The sequence below is a fragment of the Eschscholzia californica genome, unplaced genomic scaffold (genome assembly GCF_041429995.1).
Source record: "Eschscholzia californica isolate CP2 unplaced genomic scaffold, dmEscCali1.0.p SCAF_2, whole genome shotgun sequence".
NCBI classification, from domain to species: Eukaryota; Viridiplantae; Streptophyta; class Magnoliopsida; order Ranunculales; family Papaveraceae; genus Eschscholzia; species Eschscholzia californica.
The window spans coordinates 57952684-57976673 of NW_028238309.1; the positions used below are offsets into that span (position 1 = coordinate 57952684).

The 23990-nt window shown below is 37.8% G+C and overlaps 4 protein-coding genes across 4 annotated transcripts; 2 read left to right on the forward strand and 2 right to left on the reverse strand.

Annotated features, from left to right (window-relative positions):
• Positions 1 to 606: 606 nt before the first annotated feature.
• On the forward strand, positions 607 to 6226 carry LOC147559510 (transducin family protein / WD-40 repeat family protein). The gene is made up of 14 exons (XM_086661410.1): positions 607 to 927; positions 1221 to 1314; positions 1606 to 1752; positions 1903 to 2018; positions 2214 to 2368; positions 2790 to 2878; positions 3061 to 3607; positions 3996 to 4166; positions 4310 to 4479; positions 4559 to 4638; positions 4800 to 4911; positions 5173 to 5247; positions 5323 to 5483; positions 5894 to 6226. Exons 2-13 carry the CDS (start codon positions 1225 to 1227, stop codon positions 5464 to 5466), a joined length of 1896 nt encoding a protein of 631 aa, XP_086517536.1. The 5' UTR covers positions 607 to 927; positions 1221 to 1224; the 3' UTR covers positions 5467 to 5483; positions 5894 to 6226.
• A 64-nt stretch (positions 6227 to 6290) lies between these two features.
• Positions 6291 to 7645, reverse strand: LOC147559511 (uncharacterized). Its single transcript, XM_086661412.1, has 3 exons — positions 7530 to 7645; positions 7309 to 7393; positions 6291 to 7211 (listed from the first exon to the last, which is right to left on the reverse strand). Exons 1-3 carry the CDS (start codon positions 7626 to 7628, stop codon positions 6529 to 6531), a joined length of 867 nt encoding a protein of 288 aa, XP_086517538.1. The 5' UTR covers positions 7629 to 7645; the 3' UTR covers positions 6291 to 6528.
• Positions 7646 to 13754: 6109 nt separating this feature from the next.
• On the reverse strand, positions 13755 to 15037 carry LOC147559512 (uncharacterized). Its single transcript, XM_086659182.1, has 3 exons — positions 14854 to 15037; positions 13954 to 14700; positions 13755 to 13789 (listed from the first exon to the last, which is right to left on the reverse strand). The coding sequence occupies exons 1-3, from the start codon at positions 15035 to 15037 to the stop codon at positions 13755 to 13757; spliced, it is 966 nt and encodes a 321-aa protein (XP_086515308.1).
• A 1442-nt stretch (positions 15038 to 16479) lies between these two features.
• Positions 16480 to 17330, forward strand: LOC147559513 (major allergen Pru ar 1-like). Its single transcript, XM_086661405.1, has 2 exons — positions 16480 to 16760; positions 16850 to 17330. Exons 1-2 carry the CDS (start codon positions 16577 to 16579, stop codon positions 17146 to 17148), a joined length of 483 nt encoding a protein of 160 aa, XP_086517531.1. The 5' UTR covers positions 16480 to 16576; the 3' UTR covers positions 17149 to 17330.
• The last annotated feature ends 6660 nt before the right edge of the window (positions 17331 to 23990 follow it).

Sequence of the window (23990 nt, forward strand, 5' to 3'; positions counted from 1 at the left end):
TAAGCCTGACAACTTTTTGTAATATTTACTTCACATATTGCCTAAATTGCATGGTATAAATTTTGATGGAAAACTGCTTCCACCGAGACTCGATCCCACGACCTCAGGGGCCTCTCGGTTATTGACACGCCCCATATTCCAGAAAATGGTTAAAATTGTCTACTCTCAAAATAGGTTAAAGTGCACCAAGTCTAACTTTAAAACGTTGGTGTTGAATTTGGTAGACTTTGAGCCGAATTTTGTAATACAATTCGGTCCGAGTCCACTGATTTCAACTCAGCACATCTGAATTAAGTAAAGTGGATCTTGAAACGACTCTTGTAACAAAATTGAGATTGAAATATGGTTATTGAATTTGAGTTATTAAAGGTATAAATAATAAGTTTGTCGGGCTTTATGCCTCTTTTATATGTTGTTGGGCTTCAAGCCTCTCCCTTCGTAATTTAATTTCGGTGGTTATCGTGCTTAACACAACTTGATAATATATCAATGTCATGTAATGAATAACGTAAGTCGTAGTCCATATTAAAAAAAAGAAAGAGGTGCGGGGGCACAAATAACACATACGGGAGGCGCCTTTATAGCTTCCCCATTAATGTTCTATTCGGCGTATTGGGTCGATCTAACACCCTCTCTAACTTTGGATTGGGGTTAGTCAAGGAAACCCGACCCGTCCAAGTAACTCTAAGGCGTCGCCCAAAAAGGCATTGCAATCAGAAGGGTTTTGTTCTTCTAGGGTTTTAGAAAAAAATCCAAAAGGAGCTCCTCCTCCTCCTCAATCTCTATTCTCACTAATTTTCTGAATCAATCACCCTCCCCATTTTTACATCTACAAACTAAAACATTTTCTTTCTTTTCTCCCGTCTCTACCTGCAAAAAAAACTCTTAGTACTTGTTAATTTCTGGCACCAGGAATTAAAGTTTCAGGTTTGTGAAGAACACTATTTGAAGTTCCCCTCTTTTCTTTTAGCTAGATTTTGTAGTTTATCTCTCTAGGGTTTCTTATTTTTGTATGTTTTACCATATATAAATTTGATATTTTTTTCTGTTTCTGCTTGATTGTTACTAAACACTTAAGTTATTTGTTTGTTTTGGGGGTAAATTTCTTAATTTTGTTTTAATTAGCCGGTTTAATATAGATTAATACGTGTAGTTCTTACTTAATTTTGTGAAGTTTTAGTGGGTAATACTTAATTGAGGTTATAAATCTGTTTTTATAGGGTTATGGGCTCACCAAATATCAAAGATCTTTTAACATCATTTAGTCCTTCTTCGGACTTCTTCGCTATCAGTTCGGGTGATGGTCGAATTAAGGTAAAGTTCAGAAATTCTGAAACTCAGAATCAAATAAACTAATGTACTAACATTGATATCATTTTGAGCTTGAACCTTGCAAAGCTATATTTCTATATAATCATGCATTTACAAGAATCAATTGGCTTAGTTGTTTTAGTTTTTGAATTTTAATTATGGATGATTTTACAGTAAAATAACAAGTTAAGCAATTTTGTTATGTTGCCATTTTGGTTGAGAAGAAAACATGAATTGGATGTACCATATTTTCGTTATTTGAGACTATATGTTTTGGGTTGTGCTGTTTTTTAGGTTTGGGATACTGTGAAGGGTCAATTCCAAACTCAATTTGCGGACATTACGTCTACTGATGATGGCACAGGCTTTTATAAAAAATCAGGAAGTGGGCATCTTTCGCTTGATTATACATGCATGAAATGGTTAACTTTGGAGACAAAGGTTTATATTATACTCTCTTTCATTTGAGGATTAAGAAACTATTATGAGCTTGTATCTGAGTTTATTTTCAGTTTTTTATTTCTAGAATTATGGTTGTTCCTATCTGTTTATGCACTAAATTAGTGGAATCCAATATATTATTTCTTTCAGAAGAAAAAAAAGGTTGGGTGTTCGTTGCTAGTGTTAGGAACAGGCGGGGGTGATGTCTTAGCTCTGGATGTGTCTGCTGGTCAGTTGAAATGGAGATCAAATGATTGCCATCCTGGGTAAGTTTAGTCTAACTCTGATTTTTTTCTTTTGTGTAGAATAAGCCCGTGAAGATCATATACTATTTGATGGACTCAATCCTAAAGGACCTAAACTGTCTATTAGCTGAAATGGTTTATACATTGAACTGGTGAAGTTAGTAGTAACATAGCCTTTGCTTGTCTAACAACCACTAACCCTTTCGTAATTGCCAGGGGTGTTAATGCCGTCTCATATTCTACAAAGAGTTCAATCATATATACCGCAGGTATTGATGGTATGATCTGCCAGATTGATCCTGCAACAGGTAGTTTGTTGGGGAAATTTAAAGCTTCTACAAAGGCAATTTCCTCCATGATCATTTCTTCTGGTATTTATCTTTTCTTACTAATTTTTTGTTACTAATGGTTCATTTCTATGCTGTTTTTCTGCTTTTGGATTGATAGTTGAATTTTGACGGTTTTAATGTTGACTTAAAAATCCACCTTTCTACTATGTATTAGACAGCCATCCCACATATTTCCTTGTCGCTCGAAATAAATAAATTCTTGTTCTTTGCTAGCGTTACTAGTGAGTTTTTTTTCCCTTTTTAGGTCGTAGGTGAACAATCATTAGTTAAAGTGTTGCATTAAAACTGCTTGATGTCATTCTCATGTTGCTGGAGTTTGTTAAGCTTTTGCAACAACATTATCTTATTTTGTTTTTGGAAGTTTAATTTTTATTTATTATTAAAACCCTTGACTGTTAAATGATGTTTATGCTACTAATCTATTATCTTTCCTCCATATTAGATGGACAGATGTTCGCAACAGCAGCTGCTCAGTTGAAGGTTTTTAATTGTTCAGATAATAGGAAAATTCAGAAATTTTCAGGCCATCCTGTGAGTGAGAACCATTTCAAGAATTTCTTTTGTCCATATTATGTTCGCCTTTTTTTTCCTACAGTTCGTTATAATTAAAATTTTCCATACCTGTTCCTCTGGAACATTCGGATTTCCTGGCATCTGAAATGTTTTTGTTTCTCACTTCCTTGATTTGATTTAATTTCTGTGCTGTTCAATAGGGCCCTGTTCGGTGTTTGAGCTTCAGTGGAGATGGTAAATACATCCTCTCTTCTGCTGTTGGGGAAAAGTATGTTGCTGTTTGGAAAGTCGATGGTGGAAAAAAGCAGTCTGCTAGTTGTGTTCTTTCAATGGAGCATCCTGCTATCTTTCTAGACAGTAAATGCATAGAGAGTAAGGAAACAGATGATGTAGGAATGTACGTTTTAGCTATTTCAGAAACGGGTCTTTGTTATTTTTGGTTTGGAAGAAATATTGAGGAATTACGCAATGCCAAACCAACTACAATCTCATTATCATCTGAGATTCCAGTATCAAAGAATCAGAAGAGTGCACAAACTATGATATTTGCTGCAGAATTACAGGGTGTCGTCAATCCTGGTTCTGGACAAGTTTTTGCGGCTTATGGTTCTCTTATAAAACCATCATTTGAGAAAATTGTAGTTCAGTACGGTACGGATATTATATTAAAGAGCACCCAGGATGGGGTTTTACTTCCAATGGCTCAGCCAGACAAGTCACAGAAAGGACAAGTTTCACGCACTAGAGGTTTGTACTTCAATCCCAACCAATAGCTTCTTAGATCCATTCCCTCTCTATGGATTTTAATGAATATATGAAGGTCATAATGGAGAGGGACCTGATTGAAATCACATGTTTACTTCTAATAACCTTTTAACCATGCCCTTCAGACTTTTTTTTTATATTCTAAGAGATCTTAAGTATCAAATGATGGATATAAAGTTGGACACTATTAGAAACTGTCATACTATATAATACGAAAATGTAAAGTCTATTTACGGGCCGAAACCCTTTATATCCATTTTCATTTCTCATCTACGAAGCTTCGTAAGGATGTGTTGTTCTAATCTAATATGTTTATCATTTTTTCTGCACAGTATTGATGGTAATCTGTTGTTCTTTACTGTTGTAACAGTTACTGCCCTAGATCGTGCAAATGCGGAAGATGCCTCACTTCCAATTCCGAAGGTTCAAGATTTTCAGGAGAAGAAAAGAAAGCATCATGATTCAAGTACTGATCCTGAGAATGCAATGACAGATGATTTGATCAACAGCAGAAGGCCAGCCAAAATTTTGGAAACCGAAGGTAATCTCATGTCTCAACATATCTTTAGTGCATGACGTTCCTTGAGGCATTTTTTCTCCAGGTAGTCATATATATGTATAGGTATATATATAATATGCATTATGAAGTTCCGGCCCTCACCCTATAAAGCTTTTTTTTTGCAGATGACCAAGAAAAAATTGAGGATGAAACTATTGCAGTGTCTATGGAGGGCAAGCTCAGAGAAATGGGAATTCTATGCAGTCAAGATGATACTGGTTTAGGGACTTACAAGTGGACTCCTAAAGACATTTTCAAAGATGAAAAATTTGAAGCTAATATCCCACCAAAAAAGGTTAGTTTCTTCATATCCCTGATTCATCATATAGATTCTTGTATTTCGTATTTACTAGTTTTAGTTATCTTTCAACCAGATAAAGGCGACTATTGTATCTCTGCCCTCTCGCGATGCATACAAGTTGCTAACATCTCTTGTGGCAATGTTGAAATCAAGGTTTGCTAATTTTTTCCTCCAACAGTTGTGTCTGATTATCTTTTAGTACAATCTGCATATCTAGCATAAAATTAATTAAAAATCTGCACCTAGCAATGCACAAACTAGTTCTAGCATGATTGTTTTAAGAGTTGATAATCCAATCCTTCTGTCTTGAACAGGCCTGGTTGTGCAAAGCATGTTCTTCCATGGATTTCTAGTATACTAGTAAATCACAGCAGCTACGTGAAATCTCAAGAACCGTCTAACCAGTTGCTCGAATCTTTGTACAAGGTAAGTTTTTATAATAAATCAAACTATTTTATGCATACTCACTGTTGAAAATGGTACTTTTGTATGTTCAGTATAACGCCCATTGATTAGTGTTGTCGAATTCTCCATATAATCGCCCAAATTTTGTGTCATTTCTTTATATATTTCAGATTTCTACTCTTCCTTGCATACATCCTTGTGAAACAGGAGTCCTTACTAGCTAGCTGGTGTTTTTATATTATATCCAAGGGTCCGTCTTACTAGTTATTTTTCTCGTGCCAGATAACAGAATCCAAATGTTTAGCTGTTCAACCCTTACTTCAATTATCTGGTCGGATGCAACTTCTTATGGCACAGGTTCGAATTACCCAGTCAGGTTGGATGATTCTTGTTTGAACCGCTATTCTCATATTTAATTTATACCATTCACAGATTGACAAGGCTGGGCAGAAACCAACTCAAACAACATCAAACAATGAACAGTCGGATGAAAGTGAAGATGAGGATGAAGACATAGATGAGGTTGTATATGGAGAAGAAGATGAATCTGAAAGTGACAGTGATGATGAATCTTAAAAGCGTCATTGAAGAAGGTAGTCGTTTTTCTGTGAAGTTGAACTATTTTTACATCGTCTCTAGTTAGTTTCAGATTTTTGCTGGCTTGTCATCTATTCGGAGAACCCCAAAGTTGGAGATTGAGGTACCTATTTGTTACACGGGTTATAGACATCTCTGCCTCCATTGCTGGTTTCATCTGCCGAAAAGTGGGCCGATTATTATTTTATTGGTCCTCAGAATGATAGTTCCATATCCGTCTGCATGTGTACCAAATGTTCAAAATAAACTCATGCATTTTTCTGTTGTAATCTTGGCCCATGAAATATTAGACTCTTCCAATAATGTTTTAGTTAACCCACCTAATTTTATGATAAGTTTACTCTATATAATGATAACAAGTTCAACAAATTTGCTAATGGAACGTAATTTATTATGTATTATGCAGTACCGACGTTCTTGCCTCACGATCCAAGAAAGCATTACTCAACAACAGATTTTCTCACTGATACCAAGCTTGAAGAGAAGATATAGCGGAGTTTCAGTCTCGTACAACAACTTGAATCTTTTTGAGCTCTCCTGTTGTTCGGTTCTCTCTGTATGAATGGAAGTTCTTTCTCGTCCATCTTCTTTCATTACCCAATTTTGCTTTATCAAGTAGAATCTTTTTTTTTCAAATACGATATTGTTGACAGATGCCTAAAGTTTTATAATTTTTATTTGTAAGTCTTAAAATTTTTGTACTCGTAAACGATAAATTGCAATCTACATTCTCTGTCCATCTATCTGTATGGCTGTTTCTCTCTCTGTCTCTTAATTGCAGATGAACATGGTTATACAAGAAATGAACTTAAGCATTTACCTTATCTTATTAGTAGAGTACATGATAAAGCCCTTTGCTTTCACCAACAAGCTAGGTATTTCATTCCCATCCTTTAAGACATAAGCTTATTAGTCATATTATTACTACTAGTCTACTATTACTATCTTAAACACGTTACACTAAATTTTACACCTTAGAAGTCTCTCTTTTAGCGGCAAAAGAAAGAGAGCCTTTTACATACAAAACCTCCTTATTGCATTCTATACTATTCGACATGCATTAGGATTTTCGTCACTAAACATCGAAGTAATGTTACTCCCACCATTATTAACTTCATAATTCTGATAATCTCGACCATGATGTTGATGTTCGACACTAGTGTAATTTGTGTATCGTGGAGGTTCCTGGGTATTTCGGTAGTATTCTGATGTGTATGGTGAAGGTTTGTGGGTGTTATAACTGTGACTAGTAATATAGGTAGGTTGTTGGTTTGATCTGAATTCTGGTTCACTAGGATAATTATTCCAATGCCTCTGATCATTCCAAAAGTTACCATATCCATCTCCTGAGTGGTGGTGATGTATAACATGTATTTCTTCTTTCGGGCTTTCTGTCGGTGGGTTTTCTTGTGGTGGTGGTTGTGACTCGGAAGTTTGGTTTTCCGGTGGTGGTGGTGGTTCTTCTTCCTTTGGTGGTTCTGTTGGTGGAGTGGCTTCGGCAGGAGGAGGTTCTGCTGGGGAGGCGGTTTCAGTTTCGCCGGGTGGAGCAGCTTCAGGTGGTGGTGGTTCTGTGGGTTGTGGTGTGGAGTCAGTCGATTCATTGTGGCTACAAATTCTGGCAACCTTCTTCGTCTTCTTAATAGCTCTGATGATTTTTTCTGGTTCAATCCATCCTCTTACTGTTACTTTTTGTTGAGAGAAATCAATAGAGGAATCATATATACCTGCAAGAAAAAAGAAATCAGACCACTTTTTAGATTATCTCTTGAAATTGTTACCAAAGTCTGAAAATGTGATACGAAAAGTTAGATTCTTATTTACCATTAACGCCATGTAATGCCTTCTTGATCTTCTGCACACATCCATTACAGTCCATTCGGACATATAGCTCGGTGACTTGAAGTTTCTGTAAAACAAAGAAACAATATTAATTAGGCAAGTTTAATCTTGCATTATAAATAAATAGAGCTTAGTGAACAAAAAATAGAAGTATTATAAGTAGGTGGATTATGGATGTATGTGGTTTATTTGGAGAGACATACCTCTAATTCAGGAACCATTAGAGAGAGATGGGCAGGGGAAAAGAGAGAGGGAGGGATCTTGTTTGAATGTGAGTTTTTGAGGAATGAGTGAAGAATCATAAGGTGGTATTTATGTTGTACCTAAGAGGGGAAAGGTTGGGAATATTTTATAGGTGGAAGGTGTGGGTCAATCGAAGGAATCTACTTTTTAGAGGGAGGAAATAGTGAGATAGAGAATGAGTTGATTGGACAATTGGTAATAGAATATCAGATTGATATGTTCGCCTAAAAAACAAGATTGTAATGTTGGTTAATTCATGATTACTCCAACATTTGATGAAGTCATATTTTCGCCCCCTTTATTTTCACTAATAGACTGTTTGACTCCTAAGTGTTTCGGTAGTAAATTGTTAACTTCAGATATTCACTTTTTATTTCCCCTTGCCATCATCAATGACTTTCTTTGAAGACAAGTGGAGTGACTAATATTTTCGGATGAGCAAGAAAATCGTGGAGGTTCTTCCTCTGAACAACGTGGAAACCCTATCCCGACAAATTGTTTTTCAATAAAACTTTGGTAGTTAGAGAGTCAAACGAGCTACTAGTCAAAATACGGGTGTTAAACAGGCGAGTTGATCAAACATTGGGGCCAATCGGGAAGTAGCCCTTGAATTTGTTCATGTAATAACAAGAATGGTTTCTCAATATTTTCAGTTTTTATGTGCATATATGAGATTCTCTTTGTTAGAGGTCAAAAGTTTTTCGAGTAATTCTTGCCAAATTTGTTCTCTAAGCTCCCCCAGCCACACCTCCAATCAATGGGACGACATATGCCGATTAGTGTATTATAGTATATAGTAAGCTTACCCGTTATAGAACTTAACTGCTGGAAGCTGTCACTGCCCACCTTAGAGTTGCAAGTTCGCACTACATTATCTGTTTAGTCAGAGACATCTAAGAAACCAAAACTCTCAATAACTTGTTCGTTTTAAGCAAGTAAGAACTATTTAGTCGTTACGTACTTAAATTGCGTTACGTACACTTCTCCATCAATTCACGCGGCTATAGAGAAAGTGATTATAGTCGGCTCTAGCTAGTGCAGTTTAACACTAGTCTTTCGATATGACAAAAAGGTTTTTGTGGTCCAACCCTAAATAATTGGTGCGTAAAAGATAGCTAATCCGTAGAGGTCGGTTTGTTTGGACAAGAAAGAAGAAAGATGAGAATGAATGAGGAAAGATGCTTTGGATGAATGGGTAGAGAAGATATGAATAAGAATATCCAAAAGCCAACTAAGAAAGGGAAAGGAATTAGCTAAAAAGTGAAAGCATGATAAAAATTCCTTCTCCTTGATAGTCAAAAAGTAAACAAAAACCAAAATAGCTTTGGATGGAGGTCTATATCCATGTCTTTCTTTCCTTCTCTTGCTTACTTGTAAGAAATGAAGAACAAGTAAAGAATCAATGCACAATAATTCTACTAGTGAAAAATAGGTTACACTTTTTCTTTTAGTTTTTCCTTTTATGGATTGGTAGAAGCTTGATAACAACTAATACGGTCATATTATGGTAACTCTGTCCGTTGAACATCTTTTCTTATTCCCAATGGTTCGCGTGCACGTGCATAGCATAACCATTCATAGATTAGCCGTCCAATGATTCCCTTTTTCGAGGTTTCATACGTAGTACTATCTTTTCTCCACGTTCATATTTGTCGTGTCGTTTTAACTAATTCTCTATAGAAAACCATTGATAGATTAGCCTTCCAATGATTCCCTTTTGGAGGTTTCATACGCACTATCTTTTCTCCGCGTTCATATCTGTCGTGTCGTTTTAACGAATTCTCTATAGAAAATCATGATTTCACCAATGACCTATCAATCCTAAAAGATCACTTGGTGAAATATAGACAAGATGCTATACACATCGAAGGCTCTGCTATATGCGCAAAAGTTTATTATGAGTACATGAAAGAAAAGTAAAGCGTTCAACTAACCCTTTGACGATCAACTTAACTATATCTGCTAACCTTCTTTTCTTTCTGATTTTTTTTTTTTGGATGAGTTAAGGTAATTTTGTAACCTTATCAAAAGTGTATGCAACTACAAGATTCTAGGGTCACTCTTACATATGGGATTCAAAAGGACCCCCCCATACAACCCCCACTCCCATATGTCGTCAGATAGAATCTAAGTTTTGCATAAAAGAACACCACTCACCCCAACATCAATGTCATCCAATTGCATTTTGGATTATATTGCAATAATTCAATTCCAATTATCGTTTTTCGAAGTTAGATATGAAATCTGACTCGAAGTCTGAATTGGTTTGACTCTGATTTAAGAATGTTTGGTTTCGACTAACTTGTCTAATTGACTAATTTGAGCTGATTTTGAGTCTAAAGATTCAAACTAAGAGAATGAGATCAAAACAATCAATCACCACTTTAGAATAAGTTGAATTATTACCCAACGATTAGCTGAATGAAGGCGTATCTATCATTTGAACGTAGAATTCGATCGGGAAAATCAGGAGGGGTTGCCCATTCTGGCTCTATGCAGGCTAAGAAACCAATGACTTAAGCGAATGATTTTGGATATTTGCCAGGCTTGTAGCATAGAATCATAATTGTAGGCTTCTGAACCCTCATATCTTGATTAAGCTAACTCTCAAGTATACAAGAAGGGAAACTATATATCCTTATTATGTATCTCACTGAGAGACTTGCTAAAAGTTGGTGAGAGTGTTAAAAACGCGCCCCCTATACAAATTCGCCTATAAGAAATGCACAACTCTTGTTGATCTGCCTTTTCTCCTTCGGGCAGTGTTAAAAACTTCCCCTATTTTTGTTGAAGACTGTCCATTTCTTCGTACTTTTCCCCTCAAATTGCCTTGAGAGGCGTATTCAACACTTACACGAGGCGCCTTTAACGCTTACTGTGAAGTTTAATAAACCGAAAGAGAGAGAGATAGATCGAATTATCTATCTACTGTTAATGGTGAGAAAGAGAGAAACCGAGTAGAGGAGAAGAGGGAAAGAGATAAGTGAAAAATGTTTCTCTTGTATTCAAAAATGTATTATGGTTACAAGTATTTATAGTTTATGTTATGATAAGATATACTAAGATATTCAAAGATACACAAGATACAAATCTGAGTTTGTTATTTGACTTAGTCTATGGGTCTTCTCTTGGGTGTTAGACCGGGTTGTTGATCCGACCATGTGGGTCGGATATATGATCCGTGATACTCCCCCTCAAGTTGTAGCAGGAATGGAGAGAATTCCCAACTTGTTAATGATCTTCTTGAAGGCATCTGCACCTAATGGTTTGGTGAAGACATCAGCTAGTTGTTTCGTTGTAGGAGTAAAATTGGTAGCAATCAACTTTGTTTTGATCTTCTCACGGACCAGGTGACAATCGATTTCTATATGCTTCGTGCGTTCGTGAAAAACAGGATTGTCGGCAATATGTAGGGCAGCTCGATTGTCACAATAAACGGACATAGGAGATGAATGATCAAACCAAGATCATGAAGTAGAAATTTAAGCCATTGAAGTTCGCATGTAAGAGAGGCCAAAGCTCTATATTCAGCTTCGGCTGAAGATCTTGCAACAGTGGATTGTTTCTTCGATTTCCACGAGAGTGGACTAGAACCTAAAAAAGTGATATAACCGGTTGTAGAACGACGAGAAGTGGGACAACCAGCCCAATCAGAGTCGCTGTAACCAGTGACGTGAAGAGGGCTAGAAGAAGAAAGAAGAATACCGTGACCTAAAGAGCCTTTTAGGTAGCGGAGAACTCTATGGGCGGCCTCAAGGTGAGTATTGTGAGGAGATTGCATGAATTGGCTGAGGTTATTAACAGCATATGTGATGTCGGGACGGGTTACCGTGAGATAAATGAGACGACCAATTAAGCGTCGATAAATTGTGGGGTCTGATAATGGAGTTCCATGATCAGGTCCTAGACGAGATTTCTGTTCCATTGGAAAGGCGGAAGGACGGGCAGCCGTTAATCCAGAGTCTTCAAGTATGTCAAGGGTGTATCGTCTTTGACATAAAAAAATCCCTTTGGAGGAATGGGAGACCTCAATTCCAAGAAAATATTGGAGTTTCCCGAGGTCCTTGAGGGAGAACGTAGTATCAAGAAATATTTTTAGATTTGAAATAGCATTTGTGTCTGTTCCCGTTATGATAATGTCGTCAACATAGACTAAGACGTAAAGAGATATAGAACCCTTGGAATAGGTGAATAAGGAATAATCTGCAAGAGATTGAACAAACCCACGTGTGAGTAAGGCAGAAGAGAATTTAGAAAACCACTGGCGAGAAGCCTGTTTGAGGCCATAGAGTGATTTGTTAAGTTTACATACGCGATTCTCCCCCTTAAGCAAAAATCCGGGAGGTGGTTTCATAAAAACTTCCTCATCTAAATCGCCTTGTAGGAAAGCATTATTAACATCTAATTGATGTAAAGACCAACCTTTAATGGCGGCAATAGAGAGAAGAGCACGAACTGTTACTAGTTTAGCAACTGGAGCAAAGGTGTCATTATAATCCAAACCTTCAATTTGAGTATATCCCTTTGCCACTAGACGGGCTTTGTAACGTTCGATTGAACCGTCGGATTTATGTTTGATTTTGTAGACCCATTTACAACCAATGGGTCTCTTTCCAGGAGGAAGATCGACTAATGTCCAAGTGTTGTTAGATTCCAAGGCTTGAACTTCTTTGGCCATGGCCTCGCGCCAATGAGGCGAGGTCATAGCTTGAGTGAAATTGCGAGGTTCTATCGTTGTGAGTACTGAAGTAAGAAACACACGATGAGGAGCGGAAAAGGAATCAAAAGAAATGAAATTCGAAAGAGGATAAGCGATATCATTATTGGAAGAAGGAGCGGAAGGAGATAGGGCGGTACACACATAATCATTAAGATGAGATGGTGGCCGGCGATCTCGCCGAGGCCGAGAGTCCAATGAGGTGGCAGCAGGACACGTAGATTTGGTGGGTAGAGAAGGATTAGTGCTGTCTGATTCAGGAGGCAAGGTGGGAGTGCCTACAGGGGAGCCCGAAACAGGAGAGGTCATGTGTGAGGTGTTATCCAGATTTGGGGTGCCTATAGCAGGCGTGTGATTTTCCAGGGAAGTGGGGTTCACTGTTGGAATAGAAACAGGAGGGTGCTTATAAGAACCGTCATCTTCGAGATTAATAAAGGGGCGTACAGTAGTATGTGAGGATGAAGATGGAAAAGCCGACGCAAACGGGAAGTGATGTTCGTGGAAAATAACATTGCGGGAGACGATGATTCGTTTGGTAGAAAGGCAATATATTTTGTATCCTTTTTGACCGTGAGGATATCCGACGAAAATGCCGGGTAAAGATCGTGCATCGAGTTTTGTTTTTGGATGAGGATCGTGAACAAAACATAAGCAACCGAAGACTTTAAAATGTGAGAAAGACGGTGGAGAACTAAGTAGGCGTTCGTGAGGTGACATCCCATCAAGGAGAGGTGTGGGAAGTTTGTTAATAATGTATACGGCCGTTAAGACGCATTCACCCCAAAATTCAAGTGGTAAGTTAGCATGTAGTCGGAGAGATCTAGCCACTTCCAATATATGGCGATGTTTTCTTTCAACCACCCCATTTTGTTGGGGTGTGTAAGGACAAGAGCGTTGATGAATAATTCCATTATGTTGGATCCAAGATTGTACTTCTTTATTCATAAATTCGGTTCCGTTATCGGATCAGAGGGTTTGAATGAGAGGAAAAACAACATCACCTTTTCCCATATTAAGAGTTGATATCTTAGAATGAAATTGAGTTTTTATAAAGGTAGAGAAATTGGATAAGTAATTTTTTGTATCGGATTTTGATGAAAGGAAAAATACCCAAGTACATCGAGAGAAGTTATCCACGAGAGTTAAGAAATATCGGCAACCCGAAAAAGATGGGATTGAGAAGGGCCCCCATAAGTCGGCATGTAGTAGTTCAAATGGTTTAGTAGTCGTTGAAGAACTAGTCGGAAATTGTAGACGTGTTTGCTTAGATAAAGGACAAATCATACACGGAGCTTTATTCATTGAATCAAACGGAATACATGGAAATTTACTAGTTAAAAATTTAAAACGAGAGACACTAAGATGGCCCAAACGACAATGCCATATGTTCGAACTAGCACTACTACTAGAAAAATTAGAAAAACCGACTAAAGGCTCCGTGCGAAGGAAGTAGAGATCTTCTCGAGGATCACCACGTCCAATCCTCTGTCCCGTCACTAGGTCCTGAAAGACACAAGAAAAGTAATTGAAAGTTACATTACAATTTAGTGAACGAGAGATACGAGAAACAGAGATTAAGTTAAACTTAAATGATGGGATGTGAAGAACATCATTGAGATAAAAGAATTTGTTGAAAATTACCGAACCAATGTGTAAAACTCGTATACGAGTATCATCGGGTAATCGAACATAAAAATCGGGAGGAGCAATATAATAAGCAGAGAACGAAGTGAGATCGGAACAAATGTGTCGAGATGCTCCTGAGTCAATGACCCAAGGGGTAGGAGAAAAGGAAGTACCTGTTAGGTTGACCACTGGATCAGTCGTGGGTACTGTTGGTGAGCTCACAGAGGTGCCTTTAGAGGAGGCAGTAGGCATCGGACGTTGCTGGGCCAAGTAGTTGCAGATGTGGGCGTACTGTTCAGCTGTCATCGAAGTGGCTAAAGGCGCCGCGTTAGGGGCAGGTACCTGCTGGACAGTAGCAGCAACAGGGGCTGTTCGTTGGCGAGGTGGATATCCATGGAGTTTGTAACAGGTGGTTTCCGTGTGTCCATGAACTTGGCAGTGATCACAAAATGGTCTTGGACGTTTGGGTCTTGATCGGTCTGAACGGTCAGATCGAATAGACCTATCCGAGGACTTATCAAAACGAGTAGTGTTAGTTGAACCAAAGTGAGAGACGGCTAAGGCAGCAGCATCCGATCCAATAGAGGAATCAATCATCAAGTTCTGCTGGACTTCTTCCTGTTTGATTAGGCTGTGAATCCGCAAAATCGAGGGAAATGGCTCCATAAGTAAGACCTGACTACGGATTGCAGAGAATCTATCATTAAGGCCCTGCAAGAACTCCATAGCACGGTCTTGGTTAAGACGATCAAGAACCGTTTTCCCATGGCCACATATGCATGGTTCGACTGCAGTTAAGGATTGAAGTTAATCCTGGATTGATTTCAACTTGGTAAAGTATGAAGATACGTCGGAGTTGTCTTGTTTCATAGACGAAATGGCACGTTTCAACTGAAAAATCTTGGGAGCGTTAGTGTGGTGAAAACGTTCATGGAGATTACGCCATATATCTGCCGCACTTTCATCATATAAAATGGATTGGCGGATATCGGGATCAACGGAGTTGAGAAGCCAACTAGTTACGAGATCATTACAACGATCCCATGAGTGTAACTCGGTTGGAGATGTAGGTCGAGGAATGGACCCATCGACAAAAGCAAACTTATCTTTGGCACGAAGTGCCATTTTCATTGCTCGAGACCATGACGGATAGTTATCACCCGAGAGAAGTGGGGTGATAAGTATGGTCGTCGGGGAATCGGAGTGATGAACATCGAACAATGGAGATGTGGTTTGAGTGATCGAGGTATCCGTAGATGAAGCCATTAAAAAAAATGAAAGTTTAGTGTTGCTCTAATACCATGTGAAGTTTAATAAACCGAAAGAGAGAGAGATAGATCGAATGATCTATCTACTGTTAATGGTGAGAAAGAGAGAAACCGAGTAGAGGAGAAGAGGGAAAGAGATAAGTGAGAAATGTTTCTCTTGTATTCAAAAATGTATTATGGTTACAAGTATTTATAGTTTATGTTATGATAAGATATACTAAGATATTCAAAGATACACAAGATACAAATCTGAGTTTGTTATTTGACTTAGTCTATGGGTCTTCACTTGGGTGTTCGACCGGGTTGTTGATCCGACCATGTGGGTCGGATATATGATCCGTGATACTTACTTCCTGTTTGTAATGCTTAGTTTTCAAGTGAGGAAGAGAATAGAGTCATAGACCCAATCGCCCGCTTCCCATTCCTGACTAATTTCGGCCTAAATTTTTGGGTATCCTATCACTGTTATTAAAAGGACAGCGTACGCCACTCCCATTAGTCAAATAGCATCAAATTTGCATAAAATACCACCACATATCCAAGAGTAAGGTCATCCAATGACAGTTAGGCCCGTGTCACAATTTGATAATTTGTTTCGAGATTTTGTTAATCCATCTCTATTAATTTACATATAAGCACTCAAGCTATCGTCTTTAAAAGAGTTACCTTAGAATGAGTTGAATTATTATTCTATGGTTACCTTAAATGAAGGTTCAGCCCTTAGCTGAAGTGAGACTTGGACCCAATGCCATTGCAGAGGCTCCACACATTTTTGACTATAAGCAGGCTACCAACGATGGCTTTGGACTTTTCGGTGTCCTTAGGCAGCCATATTTTGACCTTTCGGGAGCGTCAATGGACCTGGCCTGCTTATCAACAACATTTAACATTCTAACTGCCTCAGCTGCTAAGTTACTAATGCTGTCATTGTTTTGGACATAGTTCTATCACCTGTGTATATAGCAAACTGCTTTAACATTATAATGTGTCTACTAAAGTGAACTTCTCACAGAACTTCGACAATTTTTCTACCAACTATAGGAATTCTTCGAGTTTGACATTTTTGGTGGTGCGCGCCTATTACTTTTTCTCCAAATCTTGTTTTTCTTCATGGTTTCTAGAATTAGGTCCCACCCAAACAAACTTTAAAGTGTAGTTGTTAGAATAGCAGGAATTAAGAATTCAATTCTTCATCTCATAATCAATCGAGTACTCCTAGGAAATTAAATTATAGTACTATAAAAAAAGACATTTTGATACCAAAGCCATCTCAATCTGAACCTATAAATACCCACTAATTACTTTCACCATCTTCACAATAAACTCAACTTTAATTCCTTTCTTGATTAAGAAACAGTTTATTTTCTGAATTATTCATTTTACTTACTAATTAAGCATGGGTGTCATCTGTTTCGAAGAGGAGTTGCCTTGCCCTGTCGCCCCACATAGGATGTTCCATGCCTTGTTTGTTGATGCTCATAATTTGATGCCTAAGATAATGCCATTCGCCGTAAAAAACGTCGAGTTTCTATCTGGAGATGGAGGTCCCGGAAGTGTTCAACAAGTTAACTTCGTTGACGGTATATCGTTAGTTTACACTTGTTAATTGTAAATGTATATAGTTATATGTGTTTTGAATTTTTAAGTTAGTTTTTCAATGAAAATGCAGGAGGTCCAGCGAAATATGTGAAGAACAGATTGGACTCGAAAGATACTGACAACTTGGAGGTAAAGTACACTGTGATTGGATGCGACGGTTTTGGCGACAAGGTAGAATGTGTTAGTAATGAGGTCAAGTTCGTGGCTGCTCCTGGAGGAGGATCTATTTGCAAGTCAAAAACCACTTATCACCCTAAGGGCGAGGCTGTGCTGAATGAAGATGAATGCAAAGCAGCGAAAGAGAGTTCCATGGGAGTATACAAGTTTGTTGAGAAGTATCTTGCCGAGAATCCTGATGTCTATGCTTAAAACTTTTGTGTTTTTATTCGACACGCGCGTATCTCAAATGTGTTATCCTTTTGTCTTACCTTTTCCCCCCTTTGTCATATAATAAGGCTAAGGTTATGGATAAAGCAAATGTCAAACTATAAGGTTCGAAACGAAATATATATGGTATTGTAATTCTAATAATAATGTGATGAAGTTTCATAGTATTTTACGCGGTATACAAAAGCGCAAAACAGAATCCAAATAATAACTAAAGAAATGTCTAACACCTAAACACAATAGTCTCCCCACTAACAAGTATTAATAATGTTTTCAAGAGGCAATTGTTTTTTTTTTACAGAAATAATTCTTGTATTCTCTCTAGCCAAATGACTTATCAATCGGCTTGAGAACAATATCGACGACTGCTAGCTAGAGCGTGTTTTTGGTCGTACTTCACAATTCTTTCTCTTTAAGGCCACATGATGTGATCTTTTTTGGTAAGATGATTTCTCAGAGTTATTTCAACAAAAAAAAAGATGATTTCTCAGAGTCATCAAACTAGACAACCTTGTTTCATAGTTATGTTGTTCTCTGGTTATTAATCGATAAGTCGATTTCTCTCTGTCTTGGCTTGATTCGGACAGAGTTTCCTTTCTCTAACTTTATAGAGAGATAAACTATTAAAGAATAAAGATAAGTCAATATTCCTTCTTTCGGGCTAACCGAGATAGGTGTTTAATGTAGTCGAGGCAAGAATAAATTCTCTTTCCTTAAGACATTTTACACCCCCGTAACAGTACCAAACGTTAGGGTGAATGCCTTCGGGATACAACGACTAACCTTTCAGAATTTTAAGATGGTACTTCTATATTCTGAAAGCGGGCGAACCTTTGTCAGTATTATGAGCTCTTTGACTGATGCGGATGATCTTCTAGATGCTTTGGAAATTCAGATTTCACTCGAGAATTCTTTCTTCCTTTTCCAGATATTCTAGTCTATCCAGAACCTCTAGAAAATACTTCTTTAATTAGATATTCTAGGCTAACCAGAACCTCTAATTGTTAGAAGGGAAGAGAAGAAGAGAATGAATTGAATTGATGTTCTAGACGACCTATGAAGAACTTCTTTCTTCCTTTTCTAGATATTCTAGTCTATCCAGAACCTCTAGAAAATACTTCTTTAATTAGATATTCTAGGCTAACCAGAACCTCTAATTGTTAGAAGGGAAGAGAAGAAGAGAATTGAATGAATTGATTGAAAATTGGAGTGGATTTGGTTGGTTTATATAGGAGTTGAATGGATGCATAGTGTCTGTTGGGTTAAAAGACATATCTGTTCGGAATTAGGGACCAAACAGGAAGTATAACTGATTGTTGAAGTCGGTTATAATCTGGGACGTCGGATCTGGGTGAAAATCTCGGGTGGAACGCCCACCGTCAGATCAATACCGAAATGTGCCCACAGATTTGGATGCGCGTGGTATTCGCTCAAACGACCCCTGATCTAACTTGTCCCGTTTGACGTTTCAGACCCTGACTTAACCGTTTTTTCACCCAAACTTCAAACTCGAATTTCTCATTCATCCGGAATCGGATTCGAGTAATTCTTTGCTCTAAATTTAAGAGCTCGACGAGACGAACGCAATGGCGCGTTCGGTTTCTGAATTTGACGAGTCGGGTCGAGCCAAAATTGGCTCCGATTCCAACAATCCCCCACATGAATGAAAATTCGAGGTTTACTATATACAAACATACTATACTGACATACTGACACTAAAAGAGCTCATATGCGGAACTTCGCTGCATCGGAAGAAGGTAGTCTTTCGACTTTGAACCTTTCCTAGTGAATAACTACAAGGTCTACAAGGACGGCAGTGAACTTTACGTCTTGAACTGAGTCCTGGGAATTGTAATCCAAAATAGCTATCACACAGCTAATCCCTTACTTACTTAGGTTCTCGGTTGTGTTCATTTCGGCCCTGAACATTCCCGATTTCATGTGTGCTTTAGAGAAGTCGGCCTAGACGACCTTCTCACGGAACCGGCATCAATTCACACACATATAGGTTATCCGTAATAAGGTATCCTGCTATACCTCACGTTAGAATCAAGTTCTAAGTTTTCGGATTCATTAAAAGCTTAATGCTTAGCCTCTCAATGCAGGCAACACTGTTATCATCCTAGGAATGGGTAAGAGATAGAAATCTCTTACAGTGTTACTGTCGAGTCAGGATATAGCTTCAGTTGCCCTTTGAACCTAGATCGTGGGATCTCCAGTCATCTAGGTAGGGTTTCACCATGCCTTTACTCATTTACTTTAGGCGTTTTTGCCACATTCCCCTTGATGATGCAATTTCAACTCTCTTGTTCACCCTTGTTCTTTACGGATCCGCCAGGTAACTTAGGATTGAGCATAATTTTAATTTATGCATTCCTTGAGAGCAATTGCTTTACGGTGCTAGTCTATTTTATTTTGAATTCTCTAGACTTACCGTATTAGTGCCTATGCAACAACTACTTAGGTTTATTGCGTGCACTGGCTTCAATCACAAACAAATATCCTCCAGGAAGTTCACCTACTTCCTTTGCTTTCTCCAAAACAATGTTTCCATCAAGGCCTTTAGGATTACATTGTTGATCCAGCTATGCACGTCTGCCTCTGAGGATTTTGTGATATCGTAGCCCTTAGTGGGTTGTCATATCCACTGTTTTTGTATCTGAGATTCGAGTGTTGTCCACATATCTTTATTTTCCTTTATGATATGTACAACCAATTAATACGAGTCTGCTCAGATATCTAAGAACTATTTGTTACTCTGATAACTCATTTTTTGAATTTGTTAAAATTCAAGTATTTATGCTTATCATGGTTTTTGAGTGGTTATTCTACCATTCTCTGTCTAACCTTGCACTTTAGATTATCAATCATGAGTAACGATTTAATCTGGAAAAGAATCATATCTTCTTAAACACTTTCTTATTCCTAACTAGTATTGTGTGTTCTTTTGAACAGATGATTCACGGTTGAATCTCGTTACTTAGTTTAGGATTAGGAAGAGAAGTTCTTTCCATTTGTATTTTTCCAGATTTGTTGAGTGAATTAGACATTCACGTCATCACTTATATTCACAAACTTGATTTCTCACTTTTGTCACAACTTAGTGAATATAACCGTAGTTCTTAGCTCAATGAAACCTTATTGACCAAAGTTTCCGAGGTACTCTATAATTTCCCTCTTTTCACGTCATTATGACGTTATATCTTCAGGAGAATTTGTAGTTCTATATGCCATTTTATTTCTTTATAATTGGCTTTTCGGTTCCTTCTCGGGTCCCCCCACATTTCAAGAGTATTTTCTCTTATTCGTCAACTTGGGTGGAATCTAATACTATTCCATATAGGGTACCGTTCAGATATGTAATAATATCTGCCCCCACAGTTCTAGGGTAACCATTGGATTCTCCTTCTTGACAAAACTATTTTCGTACACAATTTCTTTAGTGTAGTGTGTTTAGTTTTGTTCTATGATGATTTATGATCATTAGAACCTTGATAATACAAGGTGAGTTTCTCTTTTAACTCTTTCTTAAGTTATATGTCTTAATCATATATACTCCCTTGATAGATTTAAACTATCGTATGATCATCAAAGTTATCATTCCCTATTTTGTCCTTTATCGTCTCTAGATTTCGTTCATACTCTTGAATCGAAAATCTTATCAAGACCCTTGAATTTATTATTCGAGTCACTTCTAGACCGAATGATGTAATGTTCAACTTTACGTTTTATCAACCTTAATTCTCTTGTCTATCCAAGAAGATTAGGTTGCCATGAGGATTTGTAAGGACTATTATGTAATGATACAGAACTAGGGACCTCCTTACAAAGACTTAAGGATTTATTTATAATAACTCCTGATTTCGAGATCTTTCAGCCAAGGTCCTTCCATTTAACACATCTGAGGATTCCTTGTAATTCTTAGACAGGCCTAAGGACCTTCTAGAGAATTATTTACCGCCTGAATATGTTATACGAAATAACTTACTTTCTCGAAGACAAGTTTAATTTCAGAATTTTGCATTCTTCGTCAACTTTGTATTCGAGAATGTTTCACGGAATTGTCATTATCTCAGACCGATGATTTCTTTCGAGCAGTTCATCGTCTCGTAGCTATTTGTATAACGAGAATATTCTGTCATCGACCTTGTCTAACCGTTTAGGTTTTGACATTTGTCTTGACACACTTCTTTGATTACTTATGTGGTTGTCTTCTTCGATTCGTCATCGAATTGGACCTTTAGGATCATGTATTCATCATTGATCGCTCTCTGTATTCTCGATATACGGTTTCACACCCAGTATTTATGTCGATACTTGGTGGTCAAGGTGTCGCTTAGTTTTTCGATGTCTTTGTTATCGAGAAGATATTAAGAGTCATCAACTAAGTCAACATTTATGGTCACCATGGGTTGAACCTTATTTCTGTTCATGGCTAGTAATAGATTTTAGTGAAATACTTCACAAAATCCATCGAGATTAGATTGATCATCGATTTTTGATCGAGTTTTATCCCTTCTAATGTTCTGTGCTTTCACTATACAAAAAGAGTCGCCGTTTGATGAACTATGCCATTCTTGGCGTATATCTCGGCGAAAGGAGATTCATACTCTCCATCTCAGTCGTTTCTCAAAGCCTCAATCTTTTTACAAAGTTGAGTTTCTACTTTGATTTTATACAGCTCGAACTTTTCGATTGCTTCGTCCTTACACTTTAGTAAGTAATATAACAGAAACAAGTGGAGTCATCGATAAAGGTAATGAATTACCTTTTTCCACCTCATGTTTGAACCGTTTTTAGGTTACAGAGTTCATTGTGAATTAAGTCTAAAGACTTGAACAACGCTTTAGTCATTTTTGACTATACACATGTTTGACATGTACGTCTTGAGTAAATTTTGATTTTCGGAATTTAACTCCAAGCTCATTAATTTCTTTAATGACTTATTATTCACATGTCCAATCTTTCGTGACAAATATTGGAGGACTCAACAATATACGCATAATTATTAATTTTATTAATAATAGGTGCCTTCGGTCTTACATGGGTAACATTTAATTGAAATAACCCCCCACATAAGTGGCCCTTTCCAATATACATCATTTTCTTAAATATGATAACGATATCTGACAGAAAGATTAGTCTGAACCCGTTCTCACTTAAAAGAGAACCAGAAATCAAGTTCTTTTGATTGTCTGGAGCATGGAGTACATCGGTCAAAGTCACCTCTATTTCGGAAGTGAATTTTAACACGATCTTTCCCCTTCCTTTGACTTGGGTGGTCGAGCCGTTTACCTTGAATAAGGTTTCTCCTTCGGCTACCTCTGTATAGGAAGAGAATAGGCTTTTGTCACTACAAACGTGATGATTTGTCTTAGAATCGACCCACCATCTCTGGTTGTTAACCAGGTTATCTTCATGTGCCTCTGCACAGAGGTTCATTTTATGAAGTAGATCAAACGCCTTTTCGAACTCAGTAATCATTAGACGGTGATTCCGATTTTCGGTGTCTTTTGCTAATAAAGCTTGGTTATCGGCTTTTTCCCTTTGACTGTCATATGTGGAGTGACAATCTTTGGCTAGGTGGCCTCGCTTTCTACATTTGTAGCATTCGACAGGCCTTTGCCTTTTCCTCGACTTGCCTCGCTTCTGCTTCAGAGCGAAGTCAGTTCCCTTGAACATCTCTGGGTTTTCCACGTATGTGGTGTTAGGCTGAAGAACCCGTAGGGTGGTTCTTGTTCGTGCCATTTCCTTTTCTGAAACACACAGAAAGTAAGCCAAATTAATATCTTATAACCAGAGAAATAATCGCTATATAAAATGTCTTAAGATTGTTGTTCTCTGGTTATTAATCGATAAGTCGATTTCTCTCTGTCTTGGCTTGATTCGGACAGAGTTTCCTTTCTCTAACTTTATAGAGAGATAAACTATTAAAGAATAAAGATAAGTCAATATTCCTTCTTTCGGGCTAACCGAGATAGGTGTTTAATGTAGTCGAGGCAAGAATAAATTCTCTTTCCTTAAGACATTTTACACCCCCGTAACAGTACCAAACGTTAGGGTGAATGCCTTCGGGATACAACGACTAACCTTTCAGAATTTTAAGATGGTACTTCTATATTCTGAAAGCGGGCGAACCTTTGTCAGTATTATGAGCTCTTTGACTGATGCGGATGATCTTCTAGATGCTTTGGAAATTCAGATTTCACTCGAGAATTCTTTCTTCCTTTTCCAGATATTCTAGTCTATCCAGAACCTCTAGAAAATACTTCTTTAATTAGATATTCTAGGCTAACCAGAACCTCTAATTGTTAGAAGGGAAGAGAAGAAGAGAATGAATTGAATTGATGTTCTAGACGACCTATGAAGAACTTCTTTCTTCCTTTTCTAGATATTCTAGTCTATCCAGAACCTCTAGAAAATACTTCTTTAATTAGATATTCTAGGCTAACCAGAACCTCTAATTGTTAGAAGGGAAGAGAAGAAGAGAATTGAATGAATTGATTGAAAATTGGAGTGGATTTGGTTGGTTTATATAGGAGTTGAATGGATGCATAGTGTCTGTTGGGTTAAAAGACATATCTGTTCGGAATTAGGGACCAAACAGGAAGTATAACTGATTGTTGAAGTCGGTTATAATCTGGGACGTCGGATCTGGGTGAAAATCTCGGGTGGAACGCCCACCGTCAGATCAATACCGAAATGTGCCCACAGATTTGGATGCGCGTGGTATTCGCTCAAACGACCCCTGATCTAACTTGTCCCGTTTGACGTTTCAGACCCTGACTTAACCGTTTTTTCACCCAAACTTCAAACTCGAATTT

Bases quoted from the DNA above. Each gene is read 5' to 3' on its own strand.
- LOC147559511 (XM_086661412.1), bottom strand. From the start codon at position 7,628: ATGATTCTTCACTCATTCCTCAAAAACTCACATTCAAACAAGATCCCT. The intron at 7,394-7,529 runs GTATGTCTCTCC...TTTGTTTTACAG, and splicing joins TAATGGTTCCTGAATTAGAG to AAACTTCAAGTCACCGAGCT. The intron at 7,212-7,308 runs GTAAATAAGAAT...TTTTTCTTGCAG, and splicing joins GGCATTACATGGCGTTAATG to GTATATATGATTCCTCTATT.
- LOC147559513 (XM_086661405.1), top strand. From the start codon at position 16,577: ATGGGTGTCATCTGTTTCGAAGAGGAGTTGCCTTGCCCTGTCGCCCCA. The intron at 16,761-16,849 runs GTATATCGTTAG...ATGAAAATGCAG, and splicing joins ACAAGTTAACTTCGTTGACG to GAGGTCCAGCGAAATATGTG.
- LOC147559512 (XM_086659182.1), bottom strand. From the start codon at position 15,037: ATGGCACTTCGTGCCAAAGATAAGTTTGCTTTTGTCGATGGGTCCATT. The intron at 14,701-14,853 runs GTAATCTCCATG...CCTTAACTGCAG, and splicing joins AAGTGCGGCAGATATATGGC to TCGAACCATGCATATGTGGC. The intron at 13,790-13,953 runs GTATACGAGTTT...TGTGTCTTTCAG, and splicing joins TCGATTACCCGATGATACTC to GACCTAGTGACGGGACAGAG.
- LOC147559510 (XM_086661410.1), top strand. From the start codon at position 1,225: ATGGGCTCACCAAATATCAAAGATCTTTTAACATCATTTAGTCCTTCT. The intron at 2,369-2,789 runs GTATTTATCTTT...CCTCCATATTAG, and splicing joins CTCCATGATCATTTCTTCTG to ATGGACAGATGTTCGCAACA. The intron at 5,248-5,322 runs GTTCGAATTACC...TACCATTCACAG, and splicing joins TGCAACTTCTTATGGCACAG to ATTGACAAGGCTGGGCAGAA.